Below are 27,299 nucleotides of genomic sequence, written 5' to 3'. Positions count from 1 at the left end.
CCCCCCCCCCCCCCCCAAAAAAAAAAGTCACATTTAAAACTTGTTTGTTTAATAAATAAATTACAACACATACTGGCACCTGCCTTGTACCCAGAAGCCTCCGAGAGACTCAATTTCTGTGACTGTGGGGGGGACGGAGCCCACCAAACCACAATCTCAGGGGGACTGACTCCATTTCCCAGAAGGTCACTGAAATGGACTACATTTCCCAGAAGCTCCTTGGGCCCGGATGGTATTCTAGAACTAAATCAGTGCATCAGAAGTAGTCTGAACTTGATGGGGAGGGGGATGGGGATGGGGAGGAGGAGGGGGAGCGAGGCCATCGACCTGTGTGGTGAAGCCAAGTGCACTGGACACCAGTGTCATGTGACAGGGAGGGTGCGGAACTCTGACGCATGCAAGCTATTCACCGATCGCATAGGGGGGTCGGGGCAAGCCCTGGCTGTGAAGAAACAGAACCACCATTTTTAACTGATTCGGTGGTACTGTCACAATACTAAAGAGAATCTCAAGCCACGAAACCAATCTGGGGGGGGGGGGGGGGGGGGGGGGGGGGAAAGGTCCACCCTCATCTCAAAATGAAACTGGGATCACTTCCATCTGCAGTCCAGTCCAATCTCCAACACCAGCCCCAGTCTGCATGGCGGGTTTGTTTAGAAATCCGTTCGAGGACCTCCAGTGTTCCCCTGACGTGTATTCACTGCCCTGCACGATCAGCCTCTTTCAAAATCCTCTCACAGGATTTCAGGTTTCTTTTGGCACGGCTTGGTGTTCTGTATTTTAATCAGTTGTGTCGATTGCCACAGATTAATCCAAGGCCTGTTTGATTGAAACCAACATGAAACTAGCCTTGGTGTCACATGACAGGGGCATCTGAAAGGGCTCCTGGAGCTGAATTTAGGGTGATGGGGGAGGGGGTGGTGGCGAAGCCATGCAGGGCAATATAAAAACGCCTCCTCTTGGAGCTCAAAACTGAGACTGGGGTGCAGGGGAGACAAAAACAAAAAAGGCTGGTTTCACAAAACAGCTCCAGGTAGCAGTCAGCCAAATGAACTTTCATAAAAAATAAAATGAAAAAACTAACACTTTCACCCTTTAGACCAAACGAGTGGATTTCTACTGAACTTTATCGATCTTCAAATCTTGGCTTCTGGTGCTTTGTGAAACCGGCCCCGTGTTAATAAAACAAATCAAAAACGTTATCCTTCAAAATCGAGAATCTTGGTTCACGAAACTGCTTCACCAAGCTCCGAGCGCGAACTGAAAAGGATATGTAAGAAGTCAACCCCTCCGAGTGCATTTGTACCGTTTACTTTCAGCTCTGACGATTGAATTCACAGACCTGTGTAACTGGAAGATGTGGGCTCCACTCCCCATGTGATAAACTTACTGATCCCCAATAAAGCCTACTCTACTAAAAATCATTCCTTCTACTTTCTAGATCGTTCAAGTGTGGAGTTTTGAAAGAAACACACATTCTCATTTTAATACCAGATCTAACACCAGGGTCTCAGTTTCTATACCCTACAGCAGCGTCTCCTGAGTCACGTTACTGGCTTGAAAGCGTGTCGGTCAATAGGGGAAGCAGCCGATTGGTTAATAAGCCGCCGAAAGGGGTGGGGACAATTTCTGAAAGCGTCAGGGTTGGGGTTCAAATCAATTTCCAATTCTTTATTATTTATTTATATATTTTATTTTATTTATTTTTATCAATTCCCAACTTCTAATTCAACGTCCCAACGCCCGCTTGACCACCTGCAACAAGACCATTCACACCTCTGCAAAAGTATAATGCATCACAAGCCAGCATCCCATTATGAGACTCTGAAGAGATCCTACAGGCTTTAGCATAGGGGAGACCGCATCATCTAACGATACAAGACCATTGACCAAGACACTGAAACACACTTTTAAAACGTCCATCAGTGAATTTTCAAAGCTTCCTTTAACATGTCTGGGTGTACCAGTTTATAGTTCTGTATGATTGAATTTCACGAATCGTCATTCCTCTTGCCTCCCCTCTCCATCGACAAACTCCAAAACAAAGGCGTACAGAGTTTGTCCCAAAGTTTGCACATCTAGACTTTGCATTTATTCATTTTTTAAAAAAGAATTCTAAAGTGTTACTATTAATTTGTGCATTTCCAAAAAAAAAAAAAAAAAATATATATATCATCAGTTTTATTTAAATCATTTGGAGGAATTTTAGTTCCCCAAAATAACTGGGATGTCGGAGAGAGAGGGACAAGCACAGCGCTGGCTATTTTTCAAATCCTTCTGCAGACAGTGCTCTGCTTCGCTAGCTGCTGTAATTGAAGTTCAATTAAAAAATGTAGTCACAGGTCAAACACTTGATGTGGTTTCAGATCTCTGCTCCGTGAGCTGGCTCTACAGGACAGTACTGGAGCCCAAGCCTCTCGCTTCCCTCCTCCCTCGCTCTAGATGACTCGATTCTCCTTGGTGGTCCTTCTCGATGTATGCGAGTCCGTGCCTCTCTCCAGATCCATCTTGATGTTCCTGAAGTTTGAGATCCACAGCTCCCCTCTCTGTCTCACTGCTCCAAGAGCTGTCTGTATATCAGTGCTGAAGAAGTGAGTCCGTGCCTCTCTCCAGATTAGGGCTTCACACAGTCTCGATGTTTCTGAAGCTCCCCCCCTACGCCCTCCTCCTTCCCTCCCCTACTCTATCCTGATCAGGAGCCCGTACAGCAGGGTGCTCCCCTTCTCCTTGCTGATCCACTCGATCTCGCTGTTGCTGAATCGGGGGTCCAGGGCCTCGCTCAGCCCCAGGCTCTGCGCCCCGATCTTGTAGGAGCCGGGACGCACACACACCTGCAGGGCTACCTGGGCATGGTGCAAGCGCAGAGAGCGGGGGTCCCTGAATCTGAGAGAGAGAGGGAGAGAGGAGGAGTGAGACAGGGGGTGGGAGCCAGCCAATCACATACTTCCAGAACCCTCTTGTGCATTTCCATTACAGGATTGGACATAAGGTTCCTGTTGGATAGCGATCCTGGTTTTACACGCACTGGAGCTTGTTACCCACAACACCTAGAATGGGTACAACCACTGTGCAATAGCAATCTCGTCTCCATCATTGCATTAGCAACCCAGGTCTCACAGATGTAGTTGCGATTATTTTAATATGTCTGCTGCCTTGAGAGACAAAAGAAAGTTATCAGGTTTGCTAGTCTTGCCTTCCAGGAAATTGCGAATTTTATATATTATATATATATATTTTTTTTTTACAACCAGCTGCTTTCCCCCCCTATTGACTGACATGCTTTCAAAGCCAGTAACACGAGGCAGAAGATACTGCTGGGCAATCAGGGGACAGCAGGTGTGACAGATTTCCTGAAGGTAAGGATATGGAGGCTGACAAACTTTCTTTAACTCAGTTCAGTGCTAGACATCTGCTTATAAACACTAGAGACACAGAGAGAAAGAGAGAGACACACATACACACACACAGAGAGATACAGAAAAAGATAGATACACACAGAGACAGACAGCCATAGAGCTAGGGTGTTTTTTGGGGTGACTCACTGCATTTTGGGGGCAAAGTTGTCCAGACCGGAGTAGCGCATGGTCGGGGAGAGCCGCACTTTCACCTCCTCTCTCTCGGGGGCGCTGTTCTCCTCTGGCTCGCTGTAACCGTTCTGCACGTCACCCTTGGTCTGCGCTGCAGAGAAGACTGATGCACCGTCTGTGAGCGAGAGAGGAGAGATGGAGAGGAGGAAGAGAGGCAAGGAAAAGGTAAGGGGGTTAAATCCACGTGCGAATAACACTAAAAGGCTGGTTTCACAAACCCGGGTTAGCGCTAGACAGGGACTAAATAATGCAACCCCCCCCCCCCGTGTCGCCGTGCCCACCTGTGACGAGCTCGCTCTGGTCCAGGGTCCTGCGCAGCTCCCCCACGCTTGTTCCATGGTACGCCATGTGCCACTTCTTGAAGGTGTTGGCCACATCACAGCGTGGGTTAACCCTGCAACAGCAGACACACAGCTGCAGTCAGACCCTCATTCGCCCACTCGCTGGCAACAGTGGCTTCCAAACCCCGACCTCTACGGATTTACACTGGGCTGCAATCTAAGCCAAAGCCAGCTTGGGGATTGGGGGCGACGACTCGGAAACTACAAACCAGTTCATTCAAAAGAGTTAGCAATGAGCTACGAGGAAAGGTTAAAGGAATTCAATCTCTTTAGCTTAGAAAACTAAAGAAACGGAACTCATCGAAACACACTGAGCAGCAGGGGGTGTGGCTACGCACGTATGTCGCGGGACGCATCACAACACGCCAGTCGCAAGACGATGGGCATCACGACACAAGCGACGGTCCCCACGGGCAAACTGCATGGTGTCTAAAGAGATGAAATGATACGGGGAGACAGGGAGAGCGTGTACACAGCTGCGCGGACCGAGCGCTCGGATCAAACGAGGGCGGAAACAGCGGCTCTGGTCTGCGTGGATCGCTGTTCTCCACAGAGCGAGACAAGCAGCGATTGTCACAAACACGAAGCAGCTGTTTCTGCACTTGCTTCACTAGGAACAGTAAAACTAGGGCTTCCTGCAGCCCTAGTTGATATTCAGCTATAAAAACGCACTTATTCTTCATTCAAAACCTCTTGCATGGACCTCCACTGTGCTTTTGGTCTCGTGTCACGGTACAAACGATGCACACCCCTGACACGATACTTCATGCACAGCACAGCACAGTTCAAGTGGCTCTTGAATGAAGGATGAGCGTGTTTTTAAGCTGCAGCTCTGAATGCACTCTCCTCCCGCTCAGGTTAGCAGGGTCTCGGCACCTCAGAGAGAAGCAGCACCAGCCGAAGGGCGCAGCGTAGTCCCGGGGGGGCTCCCCTCTCTTGTAGTAAGCCTCGTCTCCGCGCAGCTTGTGGCACGACTCACAGTAGCACAGGTTAGCCTTGGGGTCTTCACTGAAGTACCCGTCTGTAACGGAGAGGGGCGAGAGACGGAAGCAGGGGGGGAGAGAGAGAGAGAGAGAGAAGTGCAGGAGGATTTAGAGGGGAAAGAGATAGTGAAAAGGGTAAGAGAGAGAGGGATACAGAGAGAGAGGGAGGTGTTAAGAATCTGGGATCAGGAGTGAGAGACAATTGTAAAGTCATGTATGTACTGTTTTCTCGTTTTCATTGTTCACATTTTCTGGCTGCTGCAGGATGAGACAATGAGGGAAAGCCTGGTGATGGAGATGAGCAGGGGGCGGGGCTTACTGACCTAGCAGGGGGTGGGGCAGACCCAGCAGGGTGAGCAGAGGGCAGGGCTGACTGACCTAGCAGGGGGCGGGGCAGACCCAGCAGGGTGAGCAGGGGGCGGGGCTTACTGACCCAGCAGAGTGAGGGTGGGGCAGGGCTGACTGACTGACTGACCCGGCAGAGTGAGCAGGGGGAGGAGCTGACTGACCCGGCAGAGTGAGCAGGGGGAGGAGCTGACTGACCCGGCAGAGTGAGCAGGGGGAGGAGCTGACTCACCCGGCAGAGGGGAGGATGGGGCGGGGATGACTGACCTAGCAGGGGGCGGGGCAGACCCAGCAGGGTGAGCAGGGGGGCGGAGCAGGGGCTGACTGACCTGGCAGAGTGAGCAGCTCTTTGAAGCGGCTGCACAGCACCTGGTATTCACACGTTTTCATGGGGTTCACCTCAAGAGGAGGGGTCCAGCACACACTCTCCTTGATACCTGGACACACACACAGACAGACAGACACAGCACATTACTGCAAGATTCTCCAAACACCTCCGTTATCCCAAAATATATAGACAACTATATAAAGACAGACAGCCAGATACACAGACATAACTATAGAGAGAGAGATACAGACAGAATGACAGCCAGAGCTACTGGTTCAGAACTCACCATCTACCATGTCTGCCTTCTCCATGTCACCTTGGCAACGGGGGTTGCAGCTGTCTCCGCCCACTGCTGGAACATCGTTGGTAACTATGGTAACCTGCCGGGGCAACAGAACAACCGTGGGATGGAGTTACTCAGGGTTACAGAGGGAATGTTTACACTGAAGTCAATAGTGTTTCTTTGAATATAAACTACACATTTCTGTCAAAGGATTTTTCCAGTTACAGGTTATGTACTGTTTGAAGGTTGATTTGTGGGGCAAACGTTTCGATAAGAGGTCTTTTTTTTCTTTAGACTGCTTGGTTATTTACCCCACACTTTCTCACCCAATTTAGAATTTCAAATTATCCCCCCCCCACAGCTGCTCAGGAGACCCAAAGGCTCAGCAGGGCCATCCTCCGATCCCAAGCCAGCTTCCTCTTCCACACCCAGGAGCTCCAGAGCGGACATCAGCGAGCTACCGCCCCCTGGAGGACAAGGGCCGGCCCTGCAGGTGTCCGCTCCGAGCTCACTGGACGCCTGCAGAGCGATGAGGAGGAGAAACAGTCCCTGCCGGTTTTGCCTCCCTGATCCGTGAACGACAAAGTCATGGAAGAAGACCTCTAGTGGAAACGTTTGTCATCGAATTTATTCAGCCCTTCAGTTCTGGATGGGCTTCGCCTTGCTTCTGCGGTCCGAGCTCCACGCTACCTGCTCACACTGGCCATACAGATCCAGCAGAGGGAAGCAGGGGCTGGGGATGTCTTGGGCCGCCACCCCCTGGTCCATGCCGTTCACGTACAGGTGCAGGCAGCTGTTGGCGTCCACAAGCAGCCCCAGCACCGTCCCCTCGGGACACGTGTCCAAGTTGGGGCCGTAGTTGTCACAGATCTGGAGGGAGGGAGAGAGAGAAGGGCTGAAAAAAATATCAGCCACAACTTTGCAACGCTTGTAATCTTCACCACACCTCTCTGTGCTTTATAACACATTGTACAGCACAGCTAAGCCTTGTAAAGCACAGAGAGGTCTGGTAAAGCATATTAAAAACCAAGGTAAACTAACCCTTATAAGAGTTTCCCATAGCAAAAGCACAGCAAAGAGTAATAATGCACAGTGCAACCATGGTAAAGCATTGTAAAGCACAGAGAGGTGTGGTAAAGCACAGGGAAGCATTGTGAAGCACAGAGAAGTAAAAACCAGGGTAAATGCACGTTATGTGCCTGGGCAAAGCCCAGTGGAAGTGCCCAATGGTAATGCCGTGTAAGGGTGCCGGCGGGGCTCACCTTGAGCGAGTTGTGGAAGACGCAGCCTCTCTGCAGCAGCCAGGACGAGCGCTTGAGGCAGCAGGCAGTGGAGGGGAAGCTGCTCCTCTGCAGACAGCTGCCAATCACTCCCAGAGACAAGGAGGAGGTCCACGTGGGGTTCAAGCGATCAATCTGCACCTGCGGACATCACACACACACAGGTACAGACACACGCACAGACACACGCACACACACACACACACAGGTACAGACACACACACACACACACACACACAGGTACAGACACACAGGTACAAACACACACACACCCAGGTATAGGCACACACACACACAAACCCAGGTATAGGCACACACACACAGGTATAGACACACACACAACAGGGATGTTAATAGTTTTAACATTTAAATATTTAACCCTTTCCTGCATGATGACTTCATATGGGGAACAATATAAAAATAAGGGTACATAGAAGATTAACAAGCAAACGCATGATGACCTCAGCAGCAGGTGAATCACAGAACAGTGTACAGACTACAAGGTCTCGGAGCGTGTGGTGGGGTCAGGGTTAAGGTCTCGGAGCGTGTGGTGGGGTCAGGGTTAAGGTCTCGGAGCGTGTGGTGGGGTCATTGATAAAAACATGGAACAGGCTCATTTTCCCAGCAGCCAGGGAAGCTGCAAAGGATTGTGGGCGAGCTGCATTTCGGGGCTGAACTCTGACCTGGAAGAGCTGCTGTCGGGGGAGGGGCTGGTTCGTGACCAGCAGGCCCTGGTTGTAGCTGGAGACGCGGGTGGCTGTCAGGTTCTGATTGGACAACAGGATGTTCTTCCCATGATTCTCCAGAAACTGCATTGCGGTGGGAACCAGGGGAGCCTCGTTCTCACACTGAGAGCGAGACAGACAGACAGTCAGAGCAGATTCTCTTAAACATTTAAAATGAACAGTTTTAGAATATAACAAGGAGTTAATTCCCTCTGCTCCCCAGTCCCCTTCCCATCTCACCGGAGTGGGTTCCTCTTCCTCCTCGCTGCACACCTCTGAAGACAGGGAGGGGACCTTGGTGCTCTCAGCCTCGTCCAGAACAGTGGAGCTGACGACAGATACCGCTGTCACTCGACCGTACAGGTCAACCACTGCGTACACATTCTGAAACACACAGGCAGGGATCAGCGTGTGGAGACACACCACTGCATACTCATTCTGAAACACACAGGCAGGGATCAGCGTGTGGAGACACAGCACTGCGTACTCATTCTGAAACACACAGGCAGGGATCAGCGTGTGGAGACACAGCACTGCGTACTCATTCTGAAACACACAGGCAGGGATCAGGGTGTGGAGACACAGCACTGCGTACTCATTCTGAAACACACAGGCAGGGATCAGCGTGTGGAGACACAGCACTGCGTACTCATTCTGAAACACACAGGCAGGGATCAGGGTGTGGAGACACAGCACTGCATACTCATTCTGAAACACACAGGCAGGGATCAGCGTGTGGAGACACAGCACTGCGTACTCATTCTGAAACACACAGGCAGGGATCAGGGTGTGGAGACACAGCACTGCGTACACATTCTGAAACACACAGGCAGGGATCAGCGTGTGGAGACACAGCACTGCGTACACATTCTGAAACACACAGGCAGGGATCAGCGTGTGGAGACACAGCACTGCGTACTCATTCTGAAACACACAGGCAGGGATCAGCGTGTGGAGACACAGCACTGCGTACACATTCTGAAACACACAGGCAGGGATCAGCGTGTGGAGACACAGCACTGCGTACTCATTCTGAAACACACAGGCAGGGATCAGGGTGTGGAGACACAGCACTGCGTACTCATTCTGAAACACACAGGCAGGGATCAGCGTGTGGAGACACAGCACTGCGTACTCATTCTGAAACACACAGGCAGGGATCAGCGTGTGGAGACACAGCACTGCGTACTCATTCTGAAACACACAGGCAGGGATCAGCGTATGGAGACACAGCACTGCGTACTCATTCTGAAACACACAGGCAGGGATCAGGGTGTGGACACACAGCACTGCGTACTCATTCTCACATCATCACAAACTAAATGACACAATACAATCATGCAACTATATATTTTATAAAAATAACTCTTGGGTTACATTGACACAAAGTAAAAGTCAATAGCTCTGGTCAAAAGTTTTGCATCATCCCTCTATACAGAATGAGCTGATTCTGCTTCATAAAGTCGAACGAAACCTGCTGAATAACTAAGATATTGAATCACACACCGCTGCGTAGTTTTCCACATACATAAAGAATAAAGGAAAAAATGTGACATTTCAAAATCTAACATGAAACACTACTGGACAACTATTATTGCTTCTGGTATAGACTTTTGCAAGATCATTTTGTAGTTTCTTGAATTACACAATGTTAAATAAAAGATTAAAATTATGTTCATGTATATATTTCTTGAAAAGATGTCTAAATCCTAAAATTGGCTGGCTCTGGACTCTAGCTGGCTGTTACCTTGGCTACTGCAGTGGCAGCTGGGCCCATGTCCTCTCCGTCAATCAGGATGTGCATGGAGTCGTCACTGCAGCGTTTCACACCAACACGATTCCCTACCTACAGAGACACAGAGATCAATCAGCCACCTTCAGAGAGAACAGGGTAGAGAACTCCCTTCACTCCACACTGCAGAGCGCTCTAGCAGGATAGGAAAGAGAACTCCACTCTCCACACTGCAGAGCGCTCTAGCAGGATAGGAAAGAGAACTCCACTCTCCACGCTGCAGAGCGATCTAGCGGCATAGGAAAGAGAACTCCACTCTCCACACTGCAGAGCGCTCTAGCAGGATAGGAAAGAGAACTCCACTCTCCACACTGCAGAGCGCTCTAGCAGGATAGGAAAGAGAACTCCACTCTCCACACTGCAGAGCGCTCTAGCGGTATAGGAAAGAGAACTCCACTCTCCACACTGCAGAGCGCTCTAGCGGTATAGGAAAGAGAACTCCACTCTCCACACTGCAGAGCGCTCTAGCGGTATAGGAAAGAGAACTCCACTCTCCACACTGCAGAGCGCTCTAGCGGTTGTTCTCACCCTCAGTCGATCCAGGGAGCAGCCGTAGTTCTGTTTCTGCAGGATTCCGTTCCGCCGGACCTCTGAGCCCGTGACCAGCCAGGTGACCTTTGTGCGGAGGTCAAGCAGACATGCGGACAGGCTGGTGCAGGGGATGTCCGCCGGCTGCAGGGTGGTCAGTCCGATGTGGAGAGAGCCTGACCACCTCTCGTCCACCTCATCGATCTTCACCTGGAGACAGAGATAGCAGTCAAGCTTAAAACATGTGTTACAAACCCACACTAGCCCTGCTGCACCCAGTCCTAGGATTCAGAACTCCCCTCAATGAAGTCTGTTATTATTATTAATATTGCAATGATCAGGAGCCAGGAGTTTCAGCAGGGTTAGAAACTCACACTAGCCCCGCTGTGTGTGTGTGTGTCACTGATTTACCTCGAAGAGCTCGTCTGATTTGAGCTCCTTGATGCTGAAGACGATGCCGTGTGAGTATCCACCCCCTCGCACAGCCTGGCAGCCCTCGCTCTGCAGCATCACGTTCTTCCCGTGCTTACTGTGGAGCCGGTGAGCCACCCCCGGGACTGGGAAGAGAGAGAGAGACAGTGAACCAGGGACTCTCAGAAACACACACACACTGTGAACCAGGGACTCTCAGAAACACACACACACTGTGAACCAGGGACTCTCAGAAACACACACACACTGTGAACCAGGGACTCTCAGAAACACACACACACACTGTGAACCAGGGACTCTCAGAAACACACACACACACTGTGAACCAGGGACTCTCAGAAACACACACACACACTGTGAACCAGGGATTCTCAGAAACACACACACACACTGTGAACCAGGGACTCTCAGAAACACACACACACACACACAACCAGGGACTCTCAGAAACACACACACACACTGTGAACCAGGGACTCTCAGAAACACACACACACACACACACACACTGTGAACCAGGGACTCTCAGAAACACACACACACACACACACTGTGAACCAGGGACTCTCAGAAACACACACACACTGTGAACCAGGGACTCTCAGAAACCCCACCCCCACCTCTCATGCAGCTAGCTCAGGTCAGTATGGTACCTGGAGAGTGAATGGGGAAGCTCTTCTCTGTGATGTTGCAGGTGGACAGACTGTTGTCCAGAGGGCCAGAGGAACTTGTGATGGCCACCTGGACACACTGACCGTACAGATCAATAACCGCAAACACCTCTGTGTGGGGGGGAGAGAGAGATATTTCAGATTCACCAGCAGGAGGCACTGTGACACACACACAGGGTTCGGAGACTTAACCATGATTGCCAGTTTTGGAGACTGTATGACTCCCCCTGCACACCACGCGGCTGTGCCTTTACCAGGGGAGACCCTCGGGGACCCCTGCGCTCCCCTGACTGTGCGGCTCCCCCCTGCACACCACGCGGCCGTGCCTTTGCCAGGGGAGACCCTCGGGGACCCCTGCACTCCCCTGACTGTGCGACTCCCCCCTGCACACCACGCGGCCGTGCCTTTGCCAGGGGAGACCCTCGGGGGCAGATTCAGAGACATCAGAGCGACAGTATGGGAGCAGCAGCCCCCCTGACCTCCGCCCCTGCGCTCACCTTTCTCGGCGGGCAGCCCCGAGCAGGCCACGCCCTGGTCCACTCCGTTGATGTAGTAGTGCAGGTCTCCCGTGGCCGTGCGCATCATCCCGATCCGGGAGCCCGTGGTCAGGGAGTCCAGGTCGCAGCCGTAGTTGTTGCGCATGGTGTTCCCGTCCTGCATGATCGCCGTGCCGCTGCGGAAAACAACGCGCCTATCTTACAGTGATGCTCAGGATCCGACGCTCGCAATAATCTATCTATTGACAGCTTTTGAAAAATTACAAAGAACTTGCAAGATCTACTATGTAAAGCTTTTGATGAACAGGATATAACTGGCCTATTTACAAGGGGGTCATAGGAAATGGTAGCCCCCCACTCCCCCCACTCCAACCCCCCATTCCCAGTCACATTTCTCGTACTAAGCACTACAAAGGTATATATTCACAGTATGGTCCCTTAATGCAGCAGGTACTATGTACATTTGATTAATAGTAATTTATGCATGTTGCATTGGCTTATACAGAACACCCTGTTGCTTCTGGAGTTTTGATTTGCTGTGCGTATGAAATCAAACCACTGGAAATCCTGCAAAATGTGTCAAAACCAGGCAAACCAGTGATCGCCTAATTTAATAAGCTACAACGTGCAACTCACGTGAAACAGTGCTAGGAGCCACTCATGGTAAACCTGTACAGATGCTTCATTAAAACAGAGCGGTCCGACACTGTCGCACACAACTGTGTTTCTATATCGCCGATTACAGAGCGGAAATTGAGATTCTCACACCCAGAGGCGATCATGCAGGTGGGTATGTAAAAGGATATAAATTATGAGGTGCTGCTGTATCTTGTTTTTTTATAGATTAAAAAAAAAAAAATTAGGTTGTCTGATGGGCTCCACTGCAGACCCACAGGGGGCGCTGGTGTGCAGCCAGCCGTGGATTCCCCTGCCAACCTAAGCCCTCCCTACTGCCGTCTCTTGCCGATGGCTCAGCGTTCCTGCACTGTAGTGTTACCTGAGCATCCAGGTGTCATAGTCGATGTCAGTCATGGTGTTGGGAAACTCCAGCTCACCTGGCCTGATCGCCGTCACTCCTGCATTATTACAGAAAAAAAAAAATCACACGTCAGAAATCAACCAATCGCAATGCACTATTTCTGTCCAAATTACAGTACATCATATTCAGGATCTCATTCCGTGCGCACACACACACACACACACACACACACACTTCAGAAAATGTTACCAAAATTGCAGGAATTAAAAAAAATGTAGACATTGCATCACCTAGAATTTGTTTTTTTAACATCATGCAATGAAAGAAAAAGTACAAAACGATATCGCAAACAGACCACTGGGAGCCAGAATAGCAGGCAGTAGCATTTCACGTCAGATTTCGAAACGTCCCGTTTTTGTCAGTTTGCCGTGAAGTAGCTGGGAATACTCCCAAGCAGCGTGCAATTCAAGATGCTAACGTCGCATTATTTCGGCAGGTTTCACTTGACTGTATGAAGCGCAATTAGTTGATCCCATAGGGTGATGCAATGCTATAAAAGGGGGAGCCAGACTCCACACACCAGCCTCGATAGACCCAGACCAGCGATCCACCATCTTCTGAATCACGATTTCAAAGAGCTCTCCGTCCCGCAGGGACCTGGCCAAGCAAAAGAACAGGAGACAGTCAGCGCGAAGTTTGAAAACTCGCCAGTTCCGGGTTTTAATTAAAACGTTACACGCTTGTGCAGAACCGCCCACCTCCCTCAACAGCGCCCAACCCCCCCCCCCCCCATTTCAAACACTGCAGTAACGGTGACGCGCTGTCCAGCGCAGGAGCGCCCCCTACCTGTTGGAGATGACGATGGCGTCGTTGAACTCACTCCTGTAGTTCTGTCTCAGGGCGGTCCGGCCCCCGTTAGTGATGACAGCATTGCTGCCGTGGAGATGATGGAAGCGAAGGTCATTGGCTGACACCACTGAGCAAGGGCTGCTGGGGGACAGCTGGTTGTTGCCTTCGGAGACGTCGTCGGGGAGGGGGGGCAGATCCGCTGGAAGTGAAGGGGGAGGTATTAGTGTTTCAACACCAGTCACATGGCAAAGATGTACAATTCTCCCCTTTATACAGCTCTGGCCAAAAGTTTCACATCACCCTATAGGATTAACTCACTGTGCTTCATGCAGTCGAATGAAACCTGCTGAACAATGTTAACACATTGAATCACATGCCGCTTTGTAGTTTTCCAGATACTGAATGAAAAACGGACACGTTTCAGAACACGAAATACTACTGGACTACTATTATGGCTTCCGGTAGACTTTTGTGATGTCATTTTGTAGTTTCTTTGATTGTATGATGTTAAATGATGACTGGTTTTGCACAGTGGTTTCAGTGGCTGGTTTTGCACAGTGCTGTGTTGTGTTGTACGATGCAGTGCTGTAGCTCCCAGCCCTTACCCATGTCATCCATGATGGTAGCCTGTGCTGCCTGCCCATACAGATCCACCACGGCATACACGCTGGGGGGCACGTTCCAGGCAGCGGGACCCTGAGCCACTCCGTTCACAAAGAAGTGCAGACTGCCATCGTCCTTCCGGACCACCCCCACTGTGTCACCCGCCTGGGGAGAGGGGAGGGAGAGGAGCAGTCACCATCAAAATCTACCTCATAGTCAACCAGACAACAGTGAGGCTAGTGCCTTCATCAGTGTTACTGAAACTAGAAGAGACAGAGTCAAGCAGAGCAGCGTTTCAGCTAGTGCCTTCAAATCAGCAAAACAGAGAAAAATATAGTAAATAAATACACAGAAGTCAGGTAGGCAAACATTAGGGCTGATTATATATCGCAGACGTTTTACCAAAAGAGAAAAATCCATTCTTTAAACTTGTGAATTATCCTGCAAGGTCACCTAGCCCCTTCTTACAGAACATAAGGAAATTCACAAATGAGAGGAGGCAGTTCCCCATCAGTGCTGGTCTGGTTCCGAGCAGCTGACTGATCTCAGAACATTGTCAAGTCGGGTCTTAAAGGATCCCAGTGATTCTGCCTCAACAGCACGGCCAGGGAACCCATTCCATCCCCTCACCACTCTCTGTGTGAAGAAGAGTCTCCTTCAACAACATGACTAGGTAACCCATTCCATCCCCTCACCACTCTCTGTGTGAAGAAGAGTCTCCTTCAGCAACATGACTAGGTAACCCATTCCATCCCCTCACCACTCTCTGTGTGAAGAAGAGTCTCCTTCCCTCTGTCCTAAGACTATCTCCAGCTGTGTCTAGTGATCCTGGTTCCTGTGCTGGGCTTACCTTCAAGCGGTCCAGGTTGTGTCCGTATTCGTCCAGGATCGTGGTTCCGTTGTGCATGACTCCGTTCCCGGTCATCATCCAAGTACCTGCAAAGCAGGAATGTCAATCAATCAATCCCTTTATTTATCCAGATGACTCAACTGAGAACAAATTCTCATTTCCAATGACGAGCTGGCAAGAGGCTCACTATACCAGCAGGTTCCCAATCCCGGTCCTGGGGACCCCCTGTGGCTGCTGGTTTTCATTCCAACTGAGCTCTCAATTACTGAACTAGACCCTGAAATTAACTCATAATTAGCTTATAGACCTTTGTCATTGTTTTCAGCTCTTAAACAGCTGCAGAGCTGAAGTTACTGAAGTTAAATGAAAACTAGGGTCCCCTGGACCAGGGTTGAGAACTACTGCGCACCGAACACAGGTGTGTCTTACTCATTAAACTACTACGAAACAGGAGTCATATTTCCAGCCCTGCAGTGTCACTGCAATTTAACATCCCTAGACTAGACTGTACTGGGATTACACAGCTACTGCAGTTCGACTGAACGGGAAGTGCATGGCAGGGATGGAAAGAAGACTCCTATTGCAGTTTGATCCATTCCTGGTTTTGCGTCTAGTTTTCAGTCGGACACACCTGAGCTCGTTATCTGCACACACTGGGGCTGATCAAGCTGGTAGTAAAACCTGGAGTGGGTTATTCCCATCCCTGCAATGCAATTCCAGTTCAGTCAAACTGCAGTGGCAAATTAACTCCAGTCCAGTCTAGTCTAGTCTAGTGATGTTAAACTGCAGAGACAATGCAGGGCTGGAAATAGGACTCTCGTTGTTTGACTCACTAGAACCCAGCTTTATAGCCTGGTTGCGAAGCCGCAGGGGCGGGAGTCTCGCATCACGGGGGCAGTACCTGAGCGGAGGTTGGTCATGGTCGAGGGCAGCTGCAGGTAGGCGGGGTTGTGGGTGGTGACTCCGATCTCGATCGACCCCGCCCACTTGTCCACCATCTTGTCGATGCGCACCTGGAAGACCTCGTTGCTGCGCAGGGGGCGGGCGCTCAGGACCACGCCGTGGTTGAAATCGTCCGTGGCACTGCGGAGAGATCGGGGGCTGTGAAACGTTTGGCTGAAACTCCAATTCCAATTCTGTTGTGTTCAATTACAGTAATTGCATTGACAATTACCCCAAGCGGTAACGAGATAGCTGCACACACGAGCATGTTGTCTGGGTGTATTCTACCCAGCAGCGATCACAGGTACAAACACACAAACATACTAGAGAACGTTTATCAAAGAAACGAGGGGAGTCACTGAAAGTGATTGAAAATCCGAGAAGAATGCTCTCTCAGTGTAAAACCCGACATGGCACTGTGAGCAACTCAGCTTGGAAAGGGGTGGCGACTGGAATTGATCAATTACACAGCAATTACAATTACACAGGTGTGCCCAGGATCAATTACACAGCAATTACAACTAGGTCTGGGAGGGGCACAAGGAGCTAGCAGCGGTCTCCAATCCTGGTCCTGGAGGGCCACTGGCCCTGCTGTTTTTTGTTCCAGCTGTACCCTAAATAACTTAACTGGACCTTGGTGCTTATTACAAGCTTAACTGGTCCAAGTAATTTTGGGTACAGTTGGAACAAAGACCAGACGGGACATCGGCCCTCCGGGAACAGGACTGGAGACCCCTGGGCTAAAGGGATCGCAGCCAATCAAATCCCTCTCTCAGGTCGAGCCCATTTTCAACTCCCGTGTGCGTTTCTTTCACAACTGCGCACCTGAAACCGGGACGGAAATAAGGCTCCCGCTGCAGCGCAGTTCGATCCACTCCTGGTTTTACTACGAGTTCAAGAAGACGCGCCTGAGCTTGTTACCTAGACACACGCTGTGGCTGATCAAGCTGCCGGTAAAACCTGGAATGGGTGAAACCGCTATGCAATGGGAGTCTTATTCCTATCCCTGGTAGACTCAAATGCGCAGCATGAAAAGAGAAAGTATCCCAGCCCGGCCATTCTGCACTGGCAGCAAGAGGCTCACAATGCAGGGGCCACGGCACTTGTGACAGAGACTGCTTGTTAACACAAAACAGGTTCAGGTTTGTTCTCCCAGACCCAGAGACTGGCGACTCACTGCGGCCGCAGCGCGGTCCTGCCCTCGTTGATGATGCCCGCTTTCTGGCCGCAGTTGAGGTGGAAGAGGAGCCGGTCGCCGTCGGGGTCGGCCCCAGGCTGCAGCGCCCCGCGGCCCCGCCCCGCGTCGGGGGACAGCGCCCGCATGATGGCGTTGTTTCTCCTCAGCCGGTCGCTGTGGTTGTGGTTGTGGACGATGGTCACCTTGACTGCCATGCCGTAGAGGTCGACCACGCCGTACACCGTGGGGGGGGTCTGAGTGGCAGCTATACCTGGGGGGGGAGGGGAGATCAAACCCAGAACTATGAAAAACCTTAAAAGAAATGTAAACACGACAAGCGTGGTCAACTGGAAGCCTCCCTCGACGCCTTCATACATAACAACCAAACACTCAATAAATGGGGCATTTAGAATTATTAACCCCTTGTGGTCCTGTGCCGGACCAGGTCCGACATTTTCCCTTTCCAGTCCGATGTCGGAGCCTGCCCTACGTCACCAAAAACATGTCAGGCGCTGGTCTCTAGTCGTTTTTTCTCCGGAAAAAGCCGACAAAACCTTTCAGTGAAGCCGAAAGGGGCGTGTGAGCAACAGAGCTAGCAGCTGCACCAGAGAGATAACACAGACCTATACAAAGGAGAGAGCTGCTTCTGCATCCAGCGCTCAGAATAAAATAATGACTTGGATCGCATTGTTGAGGAGTCTGGTGATAAAACGAGTGATCAGGAGAGGATTTATCAGTATGCACGTCTATAAAGAGGTATGTGAACAGCGAACAAGGGGTGGGGCTTGGCTGGAGATGCAGAACTGAGTGTCCTTTTGCGATTCAGTGCCTTTTCAACCTGTTTTACTCTGAAAAAAAAAAAAATTTAAACAGCGTGTGTGAAAATAAATTGGACCCGACGCGCCTGACAAGCGCAGAATAAACGGCCTAACTTAAAGTCTGTTGTGGAAAGGCTGGCGACCTTGCTGTGCTGGGCAGGGAGACGGAGGGACCGAGGGACAGTCGGCTCGCTCACCCTGGTCGATGCCGTTGATACAGAAATGCAGCGCTCCGCCCACTTTCCGCACCAGGCCGATGTGATCCCCTTCCTGCGTAGGGAGAGGAGAGGGGGATTCAGCGCTGGCAGCTCACCCAGCACAACACACACACTCTCACACAGTGCGATACTCTCTGTGCTAAAGAATGTCCTTACCAAGTGTCAGCACAATTAGAGAAGCCCTTCTTTTAAATACATGTGAAATTACAAGTGAGTGGCAAACCCATGTAAAATGTCTATCGGCTAATATCACTGATCTATGTACTGACTTGCTCAGCGTGTGTTCCCTGCGTTGGGAGCGTCTCTCACCTGCAGCTCATCCAGACTGAACTCGCAGTATTCCCGGCGCGTCCCCTTCCCGTTGGTGAGAATGCCACACCCACTCATCATAATGGTGCCTGAATCAGAGAGAGATTAACAGCAGAGGCACAGAGGCTGGGATCAGAGACAGCGCCACACAAAGGAGTTTATAAGCATCAGAGGAGAGAGCCAGCGGCTTGGATCAGACAGCGCCACACACAGGAGTTTATCAGCAGCATCACACAGAGCCAGCGGCACAGAGGCTGGGATCACAGCGCCACACGCAGGAGATTAACAGCAGCGGCACAGAGGCTGGGATCAGAGACAGCGCCACACACAGGAGTTTATCAGCAGCGTCACACAGAGCCAGTGGCTTGGATCAGACAGCGCCACACGCAGGAGATTAACAACAACGGCACAGAGGCTGGGATCAGAGACAGCGTCACACACAGGAGTTTATCAGCAGAGTCACACAGAGCCAGCAGCAGAGGCTTTTAAAATGTGTGCTGAATGCATGTGTCATGTTATACAGCCTAAATGTGATCAAGGTGTATTTCACCTTGTATTTAAATAACATCCACATTTCAAAGCAAGAAGTTTACATGCATGGATAATTGATATTGAACACGTGTGACAGAGCACCACACGCGACCTTGTGTGGTTTTACTGTATGTGTTTGCTGACAGGACCCCCTTGTAAATGAGTTCTGGATCCCAAAGGGTTAAATTACTGTATAAATAAATTTAAATCCTTTAAATTCTGGGGTTATTTTACCTGCTGGATCCAAGTGAGACTGCAAATTCAAACTAATAATTAAGCAAACAATTTCAATAACTGCAATAAGAGATCACTCAGAGTTATTGCAAACAGCATGACAAGGTAAAAAATAAATAGGAAAACGGCACATTCTTAGCGTGGACATTAAAAAAAAAAAAAAAGAGAGAATCTATATAGTCCTCCGATGGCGAGGCAGCCATGCCCCAAGCCTACCCGATCTGAGGTTGGTCATGGTGGCGGGGTAGTCCAGGTTATTAGGGTTGTGAGTTGTCACTCCGATCTCTATCGAACCTGACCACTTGTCAACCAGCTTGTCAATCCGGATCTGAGGACAAAACGGAGACACGGTGAGACGCTGGAGGAGGACCCCGCAAAGCAACCGCTGCGCGACTCACTGCGGAACCCTGCAGCCCATTCAGAAACGCTAAATGCAACAGCATCCGAAAGCTGATGTGTTTTAGCAGCTTACTGTAAACTAGGCTGCATTTAAATATTGATTTGCACTGGAACCTTGTACTGCTCTGTAACACTTGCGAGTCTCCTTGGGCAAAGGCATCTGCCAAATACATAATAACTCAATGACAAACACTTACAGTTGTCTTCAATAGAGACTACATTCAACGAAAGATTTCCACTAGAACTCTTTAATACAGCAACTCCCCACAGACCAGCAGGCGTCCTCTGACCCTCAAATCGCCTCTCGACACACTCCGCGGCGCGTGTGAGCTACCGGCCCCTGCAGGACAAGCCCTGCAGGTGTTGCGTTTGCCAGTGTGCCAGTAGGGGGCGCTGTAGAGACCGCCCCTGCTGACGTTCGGCTCCCCAGCCCAGCGCCGGAGCCAACGCTCCCTGTGGAAGGGTGGGGTGCTGAGGCTCCCCTGAATGGCTCGCTCGACGGTACCTCGAACGTCTCGTTGTCCCGCAGCGGCCGGTTGGTCATCACCACCCCGTTGTTGAACTCGTCCAGGGGGCGCCGCCGCTCTGCCGTCTTGTTGTTATTGCTCATCTTGATGAGGGTGCCACACTTCTCGTGGAACAGCAGGGCGTCATTCGTGGTGACCCCGCCCTCTCCCCCTCCCCCGGGAATCTCCAGCAGGGCTCCCCGGCTGTCGCCGCCACCCCCGCACGCGGACAGGATCGCGTTGTTCACGACACTGGACGGCTCCTGCTGTGTGAAGCCTAAAAAGACAGACAGACTGCTTACAAACCAATCCAGTTTTTACCTAGCTCTGTTCCTGCATCCCAGGGTGCTTTGCAGAACGCAAACAAAAGCGACTGGCCAATCACAACTAAGCGAACACGCTCAGGAACCTGGCAGTTAGTTTGCTTTACCGTGAAAAAACATAACACGTTCCCTAGCTCTGCGTTACCAGAATGACAAAATCGCGTCAGTGTGTATTGCTAAGCGACCCTATACCCTAACTGCGTTCTCGTGACCCTGTCGTACAGCTGACTCACCATTCTCTGTGTCCAGGCTGTTTGGGAGTTTGTCTGGACGGCTTTGACTCTGAAGCAACGCTGGTACTAAGAGAGGAGAGAGAGAGTCACAGTCACACACACACAATGGTCAAACAATATCCTAACCTCTTATCTTCCTTCAATGGCAGATATGAGTGCTACCAACAGTTCTGCAGGGATGGAACTCCCGTCGCCTAGCAGTTTGATCCATTCCTGGTTTTACCGGGAGGTTAATAATAAGACACACCTGAGCTTGTTACCTAGACACACTGAGGCTGATCAAGCTCATTTGCAAAATTTCCATGCCTGGGCCTGTGAAACCGTGTGCAAGGCAGTCAGCTGTTAAGAGAAATTTTTTGTTTTTTTTTTGTTTCGTTTTTTTCTATTTTATATGCTGCTGTGCTTAGTCTGTACTGCAAAACCAGAACATCTCACTCGACATTTCCTGTTACTCTGTTTGTGCAAAGTTGCAGATAAAGAAACACGTTTTTTATTTGGGGCGCGAGATCTGGAGGTTGTCCGACTCTCTTGTCCTCTTCCTCTGTCTTCCAACCTCTTGTAGTAATGCATCTTATTAGCTCTGTCTGCCTGCTTCTGTCCCTGTCTCTGTCCCGTGCATTGACCGTGAGTATGCAGAAAAGTTACAAAAGAAAGAGGTGTTGCTGAATGATATAACTGCAAGTTAGGTATTTAAAAAAAAAAACAAAAAAAAAAAGTTATTTATTAATCTTATTTTGTAGTGTCTTTGATTGCAAGATGTTAAATAAAAGATCTCAATTATGTTCACAGTTTGCTTTGTTTTTTTTTTTAATTATGTCTCAATCTTAATTCTAGGTAACAGTCTCTCACCTTCCTCCTCCGCTGAGGGGGCTGGTAATGCAGCCCCCTCCCTCTGCTCCTCCTCCTCCTCTTCCTCCCCCTCCCCCCCTTGCTCCGAGGGGGGCTCGCAAGACTCCACGGTGATCTGGGTGCACTTCCCGTACAGATCCACCACTGCCCACACCCGGGAGGGCAGTCCAAAAGCCGCCACGCCGCAGTCCTGGCTGTTCACCCACAGATGCAGCTCCCCCTGCGCCGTCCGCTGGATCCCCACGCGGTCCCCCTCCCCCAGCTGGTCCAGGTCTCTCCCGTACTCCTCCAGGATGGAGCGCCCGTCCCGCAGGACCGAGCAGCCCGACACCACCCACGACCCCCCCTTGAGGCCCGTGGCGCTGCTGGGGAAGTCCAGCGAGGCCGGGTCCAAAGCAGTCACCCCGATCTCAATGGAACCGCTCCACGAGTTCACCTGCAAAGCGTAGAGGCAAGTCAGCAACACACAGCACTCCTAGCCTTGTATTCAGTGCATTATGCCTGTATATAATGTATCTGCATTGTGCTCTGCTGTTTGTATTGAGTGTGCTGTGCCCTGTATTTCACTGTATTTAATGTATCTGCATTGTGTTATATGCTGTTTGTATTGAGTGTGCTCTGCCCTGTATTTCACTGTATTTAATGTATCTGCATTGTGTTATATGCTGTTTGTATTGACTGTGCTCTGCCCTGTATTTCACTGTATTTAATGTATCTGCATTGTGTTATATGCTGTTTGTATTGAATGCGCTCTGCCCTGTATTTCACTGTATTTAATGTATCTGCATTGTGTTATATGCTGTTTGTATTGAATGCGCTCTGCCCTGTATTTCACTGTATTTAATGTATCTGCATTGTGTTATATGCTGTTTGTATTGAGTGTGCTCTGCCCTGTATTTCACTGTATTTAATGTATCTGCATTGTGTTATATGCTGTTTGTATTGAGTGTGCTCTGCCCTGTATTTCACTGTATTTAATGTATCTGCATTGTGTTATATGCTGTTTGTATTGAGTGTGCTCTGCCCTGTATTTCACTGTATTTAATGTATCTGCATTGTGTTATATGCTGTTTGTATTGAATGCGCTCTGCCCTGTATTTCACTGTATTTAATGTATCTGCATTGTGTTATATGCTGTTTGTATTGAGTGTGCTCTGCCCTGTATTTCACTGTATTTAATGTATCTGCATTGTGTTATATGCTGTTTGTATTGAGTGTGCTCTGCCCTGTATTTCACTGTATTTAATGTATCTGCATTGTGTTATACGCTGTTTGTATTGAGTGTGCTCTGCCCTGTATTTCACTGTATTTAATGTATCTGCATTGTGTTATATGCTGTTTGTATTGAGTGTGCTCTGCCCTGTATTTCACTGTATTTAATGTATCTGCATTGTGTTATATGCTGTTTGCATTGAATGCGCTATGCCCTGTATTTCACTGTATTTAATGTATCTGCATTGATCCTCACTATCTTGTAAAGCGCTTTGTGATGGCGCTCCACTATGAAAGGCGCTATAGAAAATAAAGTGACTGACTGATTTATATAGCGCAGGGCCAAACACGTGAATACTGGATCAATCACGGCTTTAAAAATAACCAGGATTGTATTACAGAGCACAATTTATAAAAACGACTGGATCAACTACATGCAAAAGGAAGCCAGGACCGGAATCAATAACATCCGGTCTGCCACGCAGAGCAGCGTTCAACTCTGCTTCCTTTAAAAGGGTCAGGGATGAAAAGGTTTGTTTGAGTCCTCTGAGATTTGATCGCACTGTGATATGCCTGGAGAAGTGATACTTTTTCCAGTTAGCTGGCAAAATGTTTCCAGTCTTTTAGTTTGTGATTGGACCCCTCTCCAGCTCTTCCTACCAGCGTAGTGGTGGCTAGTTCGGTTACCACAGCCACACATCACCAGGCAACAGCAGGTAGAGTCCAGCACACAGTCTGCCACTGCTCTGCGCTCATTACAGTTTACACAATAAAGAAAAGGTGGTTTGGTTTTTTTGAGGTTAGGAGCATTGCCTCACGACTCCTCCTGTTGGCACAGTGCGGTGCTGGGACGCTTTGTTTCAGCGGTGCTTATACATTATATTCAAACTGGGAACTCTGGAACCTCTGGGAGTCGACGCTCATGACGTCATCGCACAGAATTATTTATTTATTTATTTTTGTTAAAGGGCTTTTTGTTTTGCCCGAAAAGTCGTGAAAATAAAATGTATTTTTTTTAAAAAATATAAACCTTTAAAAAAAAAAAAAAAAAAATCATATGCTTTCAGGTTTTGTGCACTGCAGTTATAATTGTACATACATACATATATATGTGTGTGTGTGTGTGTGTGTTAATGAGAGCGCGATAATGTATCACTGAAATGTATTGCGTGGCAACTTTATCATATTTTTAATGACTATTCGACCTCAAAACCCATACGATACAACGCAAACACGCACACACACACACACACACACACACACACACACACACAATAATTGAACGACAACACATTCTGACACCCTAGTGATGACAACTTGCACCTATAGCTCAGGCACAAATGCCAAAATGTGCGCTATTAGGGCGATTTAAATACCGTGCAGCGCTGGACACACAAACACGCTCAGGACTGCATCTGTCTCCTAAACCCCCGACGGTCGCGTAGCAACACCACAAGGTTACACAGTCTAGATCTAAAAACAGCTCGCCGGCCGGTGGTTTTTGCACGATGATCCCAAGACCCCCGAGCTCTGCCCGGTCCGGTCCGGTCCGGTCCAGTCCCGTCACACCGGTCCCCCCTCCTTCCACAGCCTTGCAAGCCGCGGTTCTCCTGCTTACCTTCCTGTCGATGCGCACGGTGAACACGTCCCCGTCCCGCAGCGGCTCCCGGCTCAGCACCAGCCCGTGGTTGAACTCCTGGATGGGCTGGCTGCGTTGCGCGGTTCGGTTCGAGTTCGTGAGGCTGATCAGCTTGCCGCTGCGCTGGTGCAGCTCCGCAGCCATCTTCCCTGGCACGGCCCACCGTTCGCGACACTGTCGCGACCCGAGCGCTCTCCTCGTAGAAGAGGCCCCGTGCGCCACCCCGCTTGGCGGCAGGAGGTCAGAATGCAGGTGGGAGGGACTGGACGGCCACCCCGCTTTACGGTAGTGTGGCAATTCTCAGCCACTATCAAGTAATATAAAGAAATTAGGAGTTGCGTCACGCTGGTAAAAATACAAAGATAAGTTTTTTTTTTTTTTTTTTTCTTTTCTGGAGAATATTTTATTTTTAGTTTGACTTTTTCCCGTGAAAATTAAGACTGTCCCGGTTTTCAACCTTAAATTCCAGTCAGAACCAGTACAATTTTTTTTTTTTTTTTAAGTTAAAATCGTCCAGGTTTTGTTCAGTAAGTTAACAGCAAAGTAATGCGTTATGTTACCAGTTCAAAAGTCAAATAAACCGTTTTATGGATTATTTGTGTAACGCCTGTGTGTATATCCCACGTATTTATGCTTTGGGCAGCCGAGAACAGACAGATGTAAATATTGTGAATTCTGAATAAATTAATTAAAAAAAAGGACTGTATTAATTAATTACAGTTTACTTAATGAATTAAACTGCAATGAAGAAGTGTTTACAATTACATAATCCATTCTGATGTCAATTAAGCTTCAGTATTTTGCTTTCAACTGTATTTAATTGCGGCAAATATAATGCGTAATACACCATATTATTAATATAAATTAAATCTGTAATTTTCAGCAATAACAGCTCTCGAATGATTTTTGCAATCGCTGAGGTTCTTTTAAACCGCAGCAGAAACTAGGTTTTGTTTTTTTGCGCATCGCGCGGAAACTGCATTAAGTCACATCCCCCTGGACCCCTGGGACTGACCCCCGAAGGAATATTGTGTGATGACTTTGCAGGTTTTTTGTTCTCGTCACATTTACAGCTATAGCACCCCCACCCCCACCCTAACAAACACACCCCACCTGCCACCTGCCAAACAAGAACATGCAATTGAATTAAAATGAATGCACGTACACGCTAATGCGTCCGACAGTACTGCAGCGTGTCACACCCGGCTCGACAGGGTGGACGCAGTAGGTTGAAATAAAAATTGGTTGACCAGATCTTCAAAGCTCAGAATCGGGGCATGGATTAATAGAGGGTGACTAAGCTAGCCATTTAAAAAAAAAAGGCATGCTTCTTATTTGAATACAATGCTTTTAGTTGTCACTGTAACCATTTTCACACTGCAGTAAAGGTAAGGTTGTATGGGTGATTCCACCATTATGGTACATTTTGCAACATGTGAAAAAGGAAAAACAGGAGTAATTTTTTTTTTTATTCAAAAAATAAACCTTCAGATATACAGAAACTGCTCTGCAGAGCTCAACAGCAAAACACCCAGAAGATTTATTCTAAATTCTAAATTCTATTCTAATCCACATGTAAACAGTATTTTTAGTCAACTCTGTTACTGACATGTAGCGTACTGTTCAGCAAAGTGTGTCCACTATTAAATATCTAATTCACGGATATATGGCAGTTCATGTGTCCCTTATCATAGTTTAAAAAAAGCTAGTTTTTAACAAGTAAGGAACTTATGTTTAAAATCTATTAAGAATGTTGATCTGCAGAAATGATTCCGAGGTATTACAATTTTTATATGAAAGTCTTAATATAAGGTTCATTTCTATAATCTGAAGGGCATTGTATCATTCAGTTCGATTTTGTTTGTAATCCGCTGAAGCTATCTTTTCTCTAAACTGTATTGAATACATTTTAGACTAATAAATTCAAAGGTAACATAGTTGGGGGGGGGGGGGGGGGGGGGGGGGGGGTCAGTGAAATAAAAATGTTTATTTCATAAATTGTCCCATTTTTAAAAGCAACATTTTGTATCAAACATCTTTTAAAATATGAAAACAATTTAACTTTTAAATTCAGCAATTTAAGAACACATTTAAAACTTTGAACATTGCAAACAAATGTCGAAAAAAACATTTTCAAGTGTTCATCTCTCTTTTTTTTTGTTATAAATCAGTTTTTGCAGGAATCCTTCCAGAAGCACTGGAATCAGCTACAGACTGTAGGTCTAACAGTTGCATTTGCTCGTAATGGTGTAGCGCAATATTGCATTTCAATGCGTCTATGAGATGCTACTGCATGGGGAGCAAAAGAGCTAGACCCTTGTGCTTGTAGATTCATTATCTGTATGTCCTACCACTACCGTCTACCAATTTTCAAGTTGCTAAGTGGTTGCTTTCTTCAAATTTGCACTACAAAGTGATATTTTAAGGAACAGGGTATAGAGTGGTTTTTGTCACCGCCACTTGCGCACTCAAAACTTTCTAAGCAAAGTTATGCTCTGATACACCCAGGCTGATCCTGTGATCACAAAACACTTAATCAGAGCTTCTGTTGCACAGTGCCAATGACAAAATTATAGCAAAAACATTGAAACAAATTGATCTCAATAATAAAATGACATACATTGAGCATCGGCATAATGAAACAAAATTAATCAACAACAATGTTTGTTGTTTTTATATGCGTTTTAGATGAGCGTATTGTTTCAGCTGAGAAGAGGCTGTATTGCTTCATCAGTTCCGAGCAAGGAGAGCGTCCCATACACAACAGAGCCCGTACTGTAAAAAGGGCGTGGTAAACAAAAAGCCTCCGTCACACAACCCCGCCCATCTCTCTTAT

General features: G+C 48.6%; 1 protein-coding gene across 2 annotated transcripts; it reads right to left on the bottom strand.

Annotated features, from left to right (window-relative positions):
* Positions 1–7: 7 nt before the first annotated feature.
* Positions 8–24,626, bottom strand: neurl4 (neuralized E3 ubiquitin protein ligase 4). 2 transcript variants are annotated; one of them, XM_041238208.1, is made up of 29 exons: positions 24,443–24,626; positions 21,613–22,048; positions 20,764–20,829; positions 20,207–20,484; positions 19,519–19,630; positions 18,538–18,626; positions 18,208–18,280; positions 17,193–17,463; positions 15,975–16,156; positions 15,074–15,159; positions 14,226–14,388; positions 13,618–13,819; positions 13,352–13,428; positions 12,790–12,868; positions 11,793–11,968; positions 11,278–11,406; positions 10,604–10,749; positions 10,193–10,402; positions 9,620–9,718; positions 8,113–8,256; positions 7,831–7,995; positions 7,130–7,288; positions 6,558–6,737; positions 5,871–5,964; positions 5,586–5,693; positions 4,805–4,949; positions 3,869–3,981; positions 3,543–3,702; positions 8–2,883 (listed from the first exon to the last, which is right to left on the bottom strand). In XM_041238208.1, exons 1-29 carry the CDS (start codon positions 24,605–24,607, stop codon positions 2,679–2,681), a joined length of 4,512 nt encoding a protein of 1,503 aa, XP_041094142.1. In that variant the 5' UTR covers positions 24,608–24,626; the 3' UTR covers positions 8–2,678. The 2 variants fall into 2 exon arrangements, with proteins under 2 accessions (XP_041094142.1, XP_041094143.1); XM_041238209.1 differs by having other exon boundaries at positions 17,193–17,457.
* Between the last annotated feature and the right edge of the window lie 2,673 nt (positions 24,627–27,299).

This window comes from Polyodon spathula, chromosome 48 (genome assembly GCF_017654505.1).
Source record: "Polyodon spathula isolate WHYD16114869_AA chromosome 48, ASM1765450v1, whole genome shotgun sequence".
NCBI lineage: Eukaryota > Metazoa > Chordata > Actinopteri > Acipenseriformes > Polyodontidae > Polyodon > Polyodon spathula.
The sequence above is the reverse complement of the archived record's forward strand: the minus strand, read 5'-3'. Positions and strand labels throughout refer to the sequence as shown.

What these genes read in the sequence shown, in the direction of transcription:
- neurl4 (XM_041238208.1), bottom strand. Translation starts at nt 24,607, where the DNA reads ATGGCTGCGGAGCTGCACCAGCGCAGCGGCAAGCTGATCAGCCTCACG. An exon ending in GGGACAACGAGACGTTCGAG is followed by an intron (nt 19,631 to 20,206) that starts GTACCGTCGAGC and finishes TTTTGTCCTCAG; the next exon opens with ATCCGGATTGACAAGCTGGT. An exon ending in GCCATCGTCATCTCCAACAG is followed by an intron (nt 13,429 to 13,617) that starts GTAGGGGGCGCT and finishes TTGCTTGGCCAG; the next exon opens with GTCCCTGCGGGACGGAGAGC.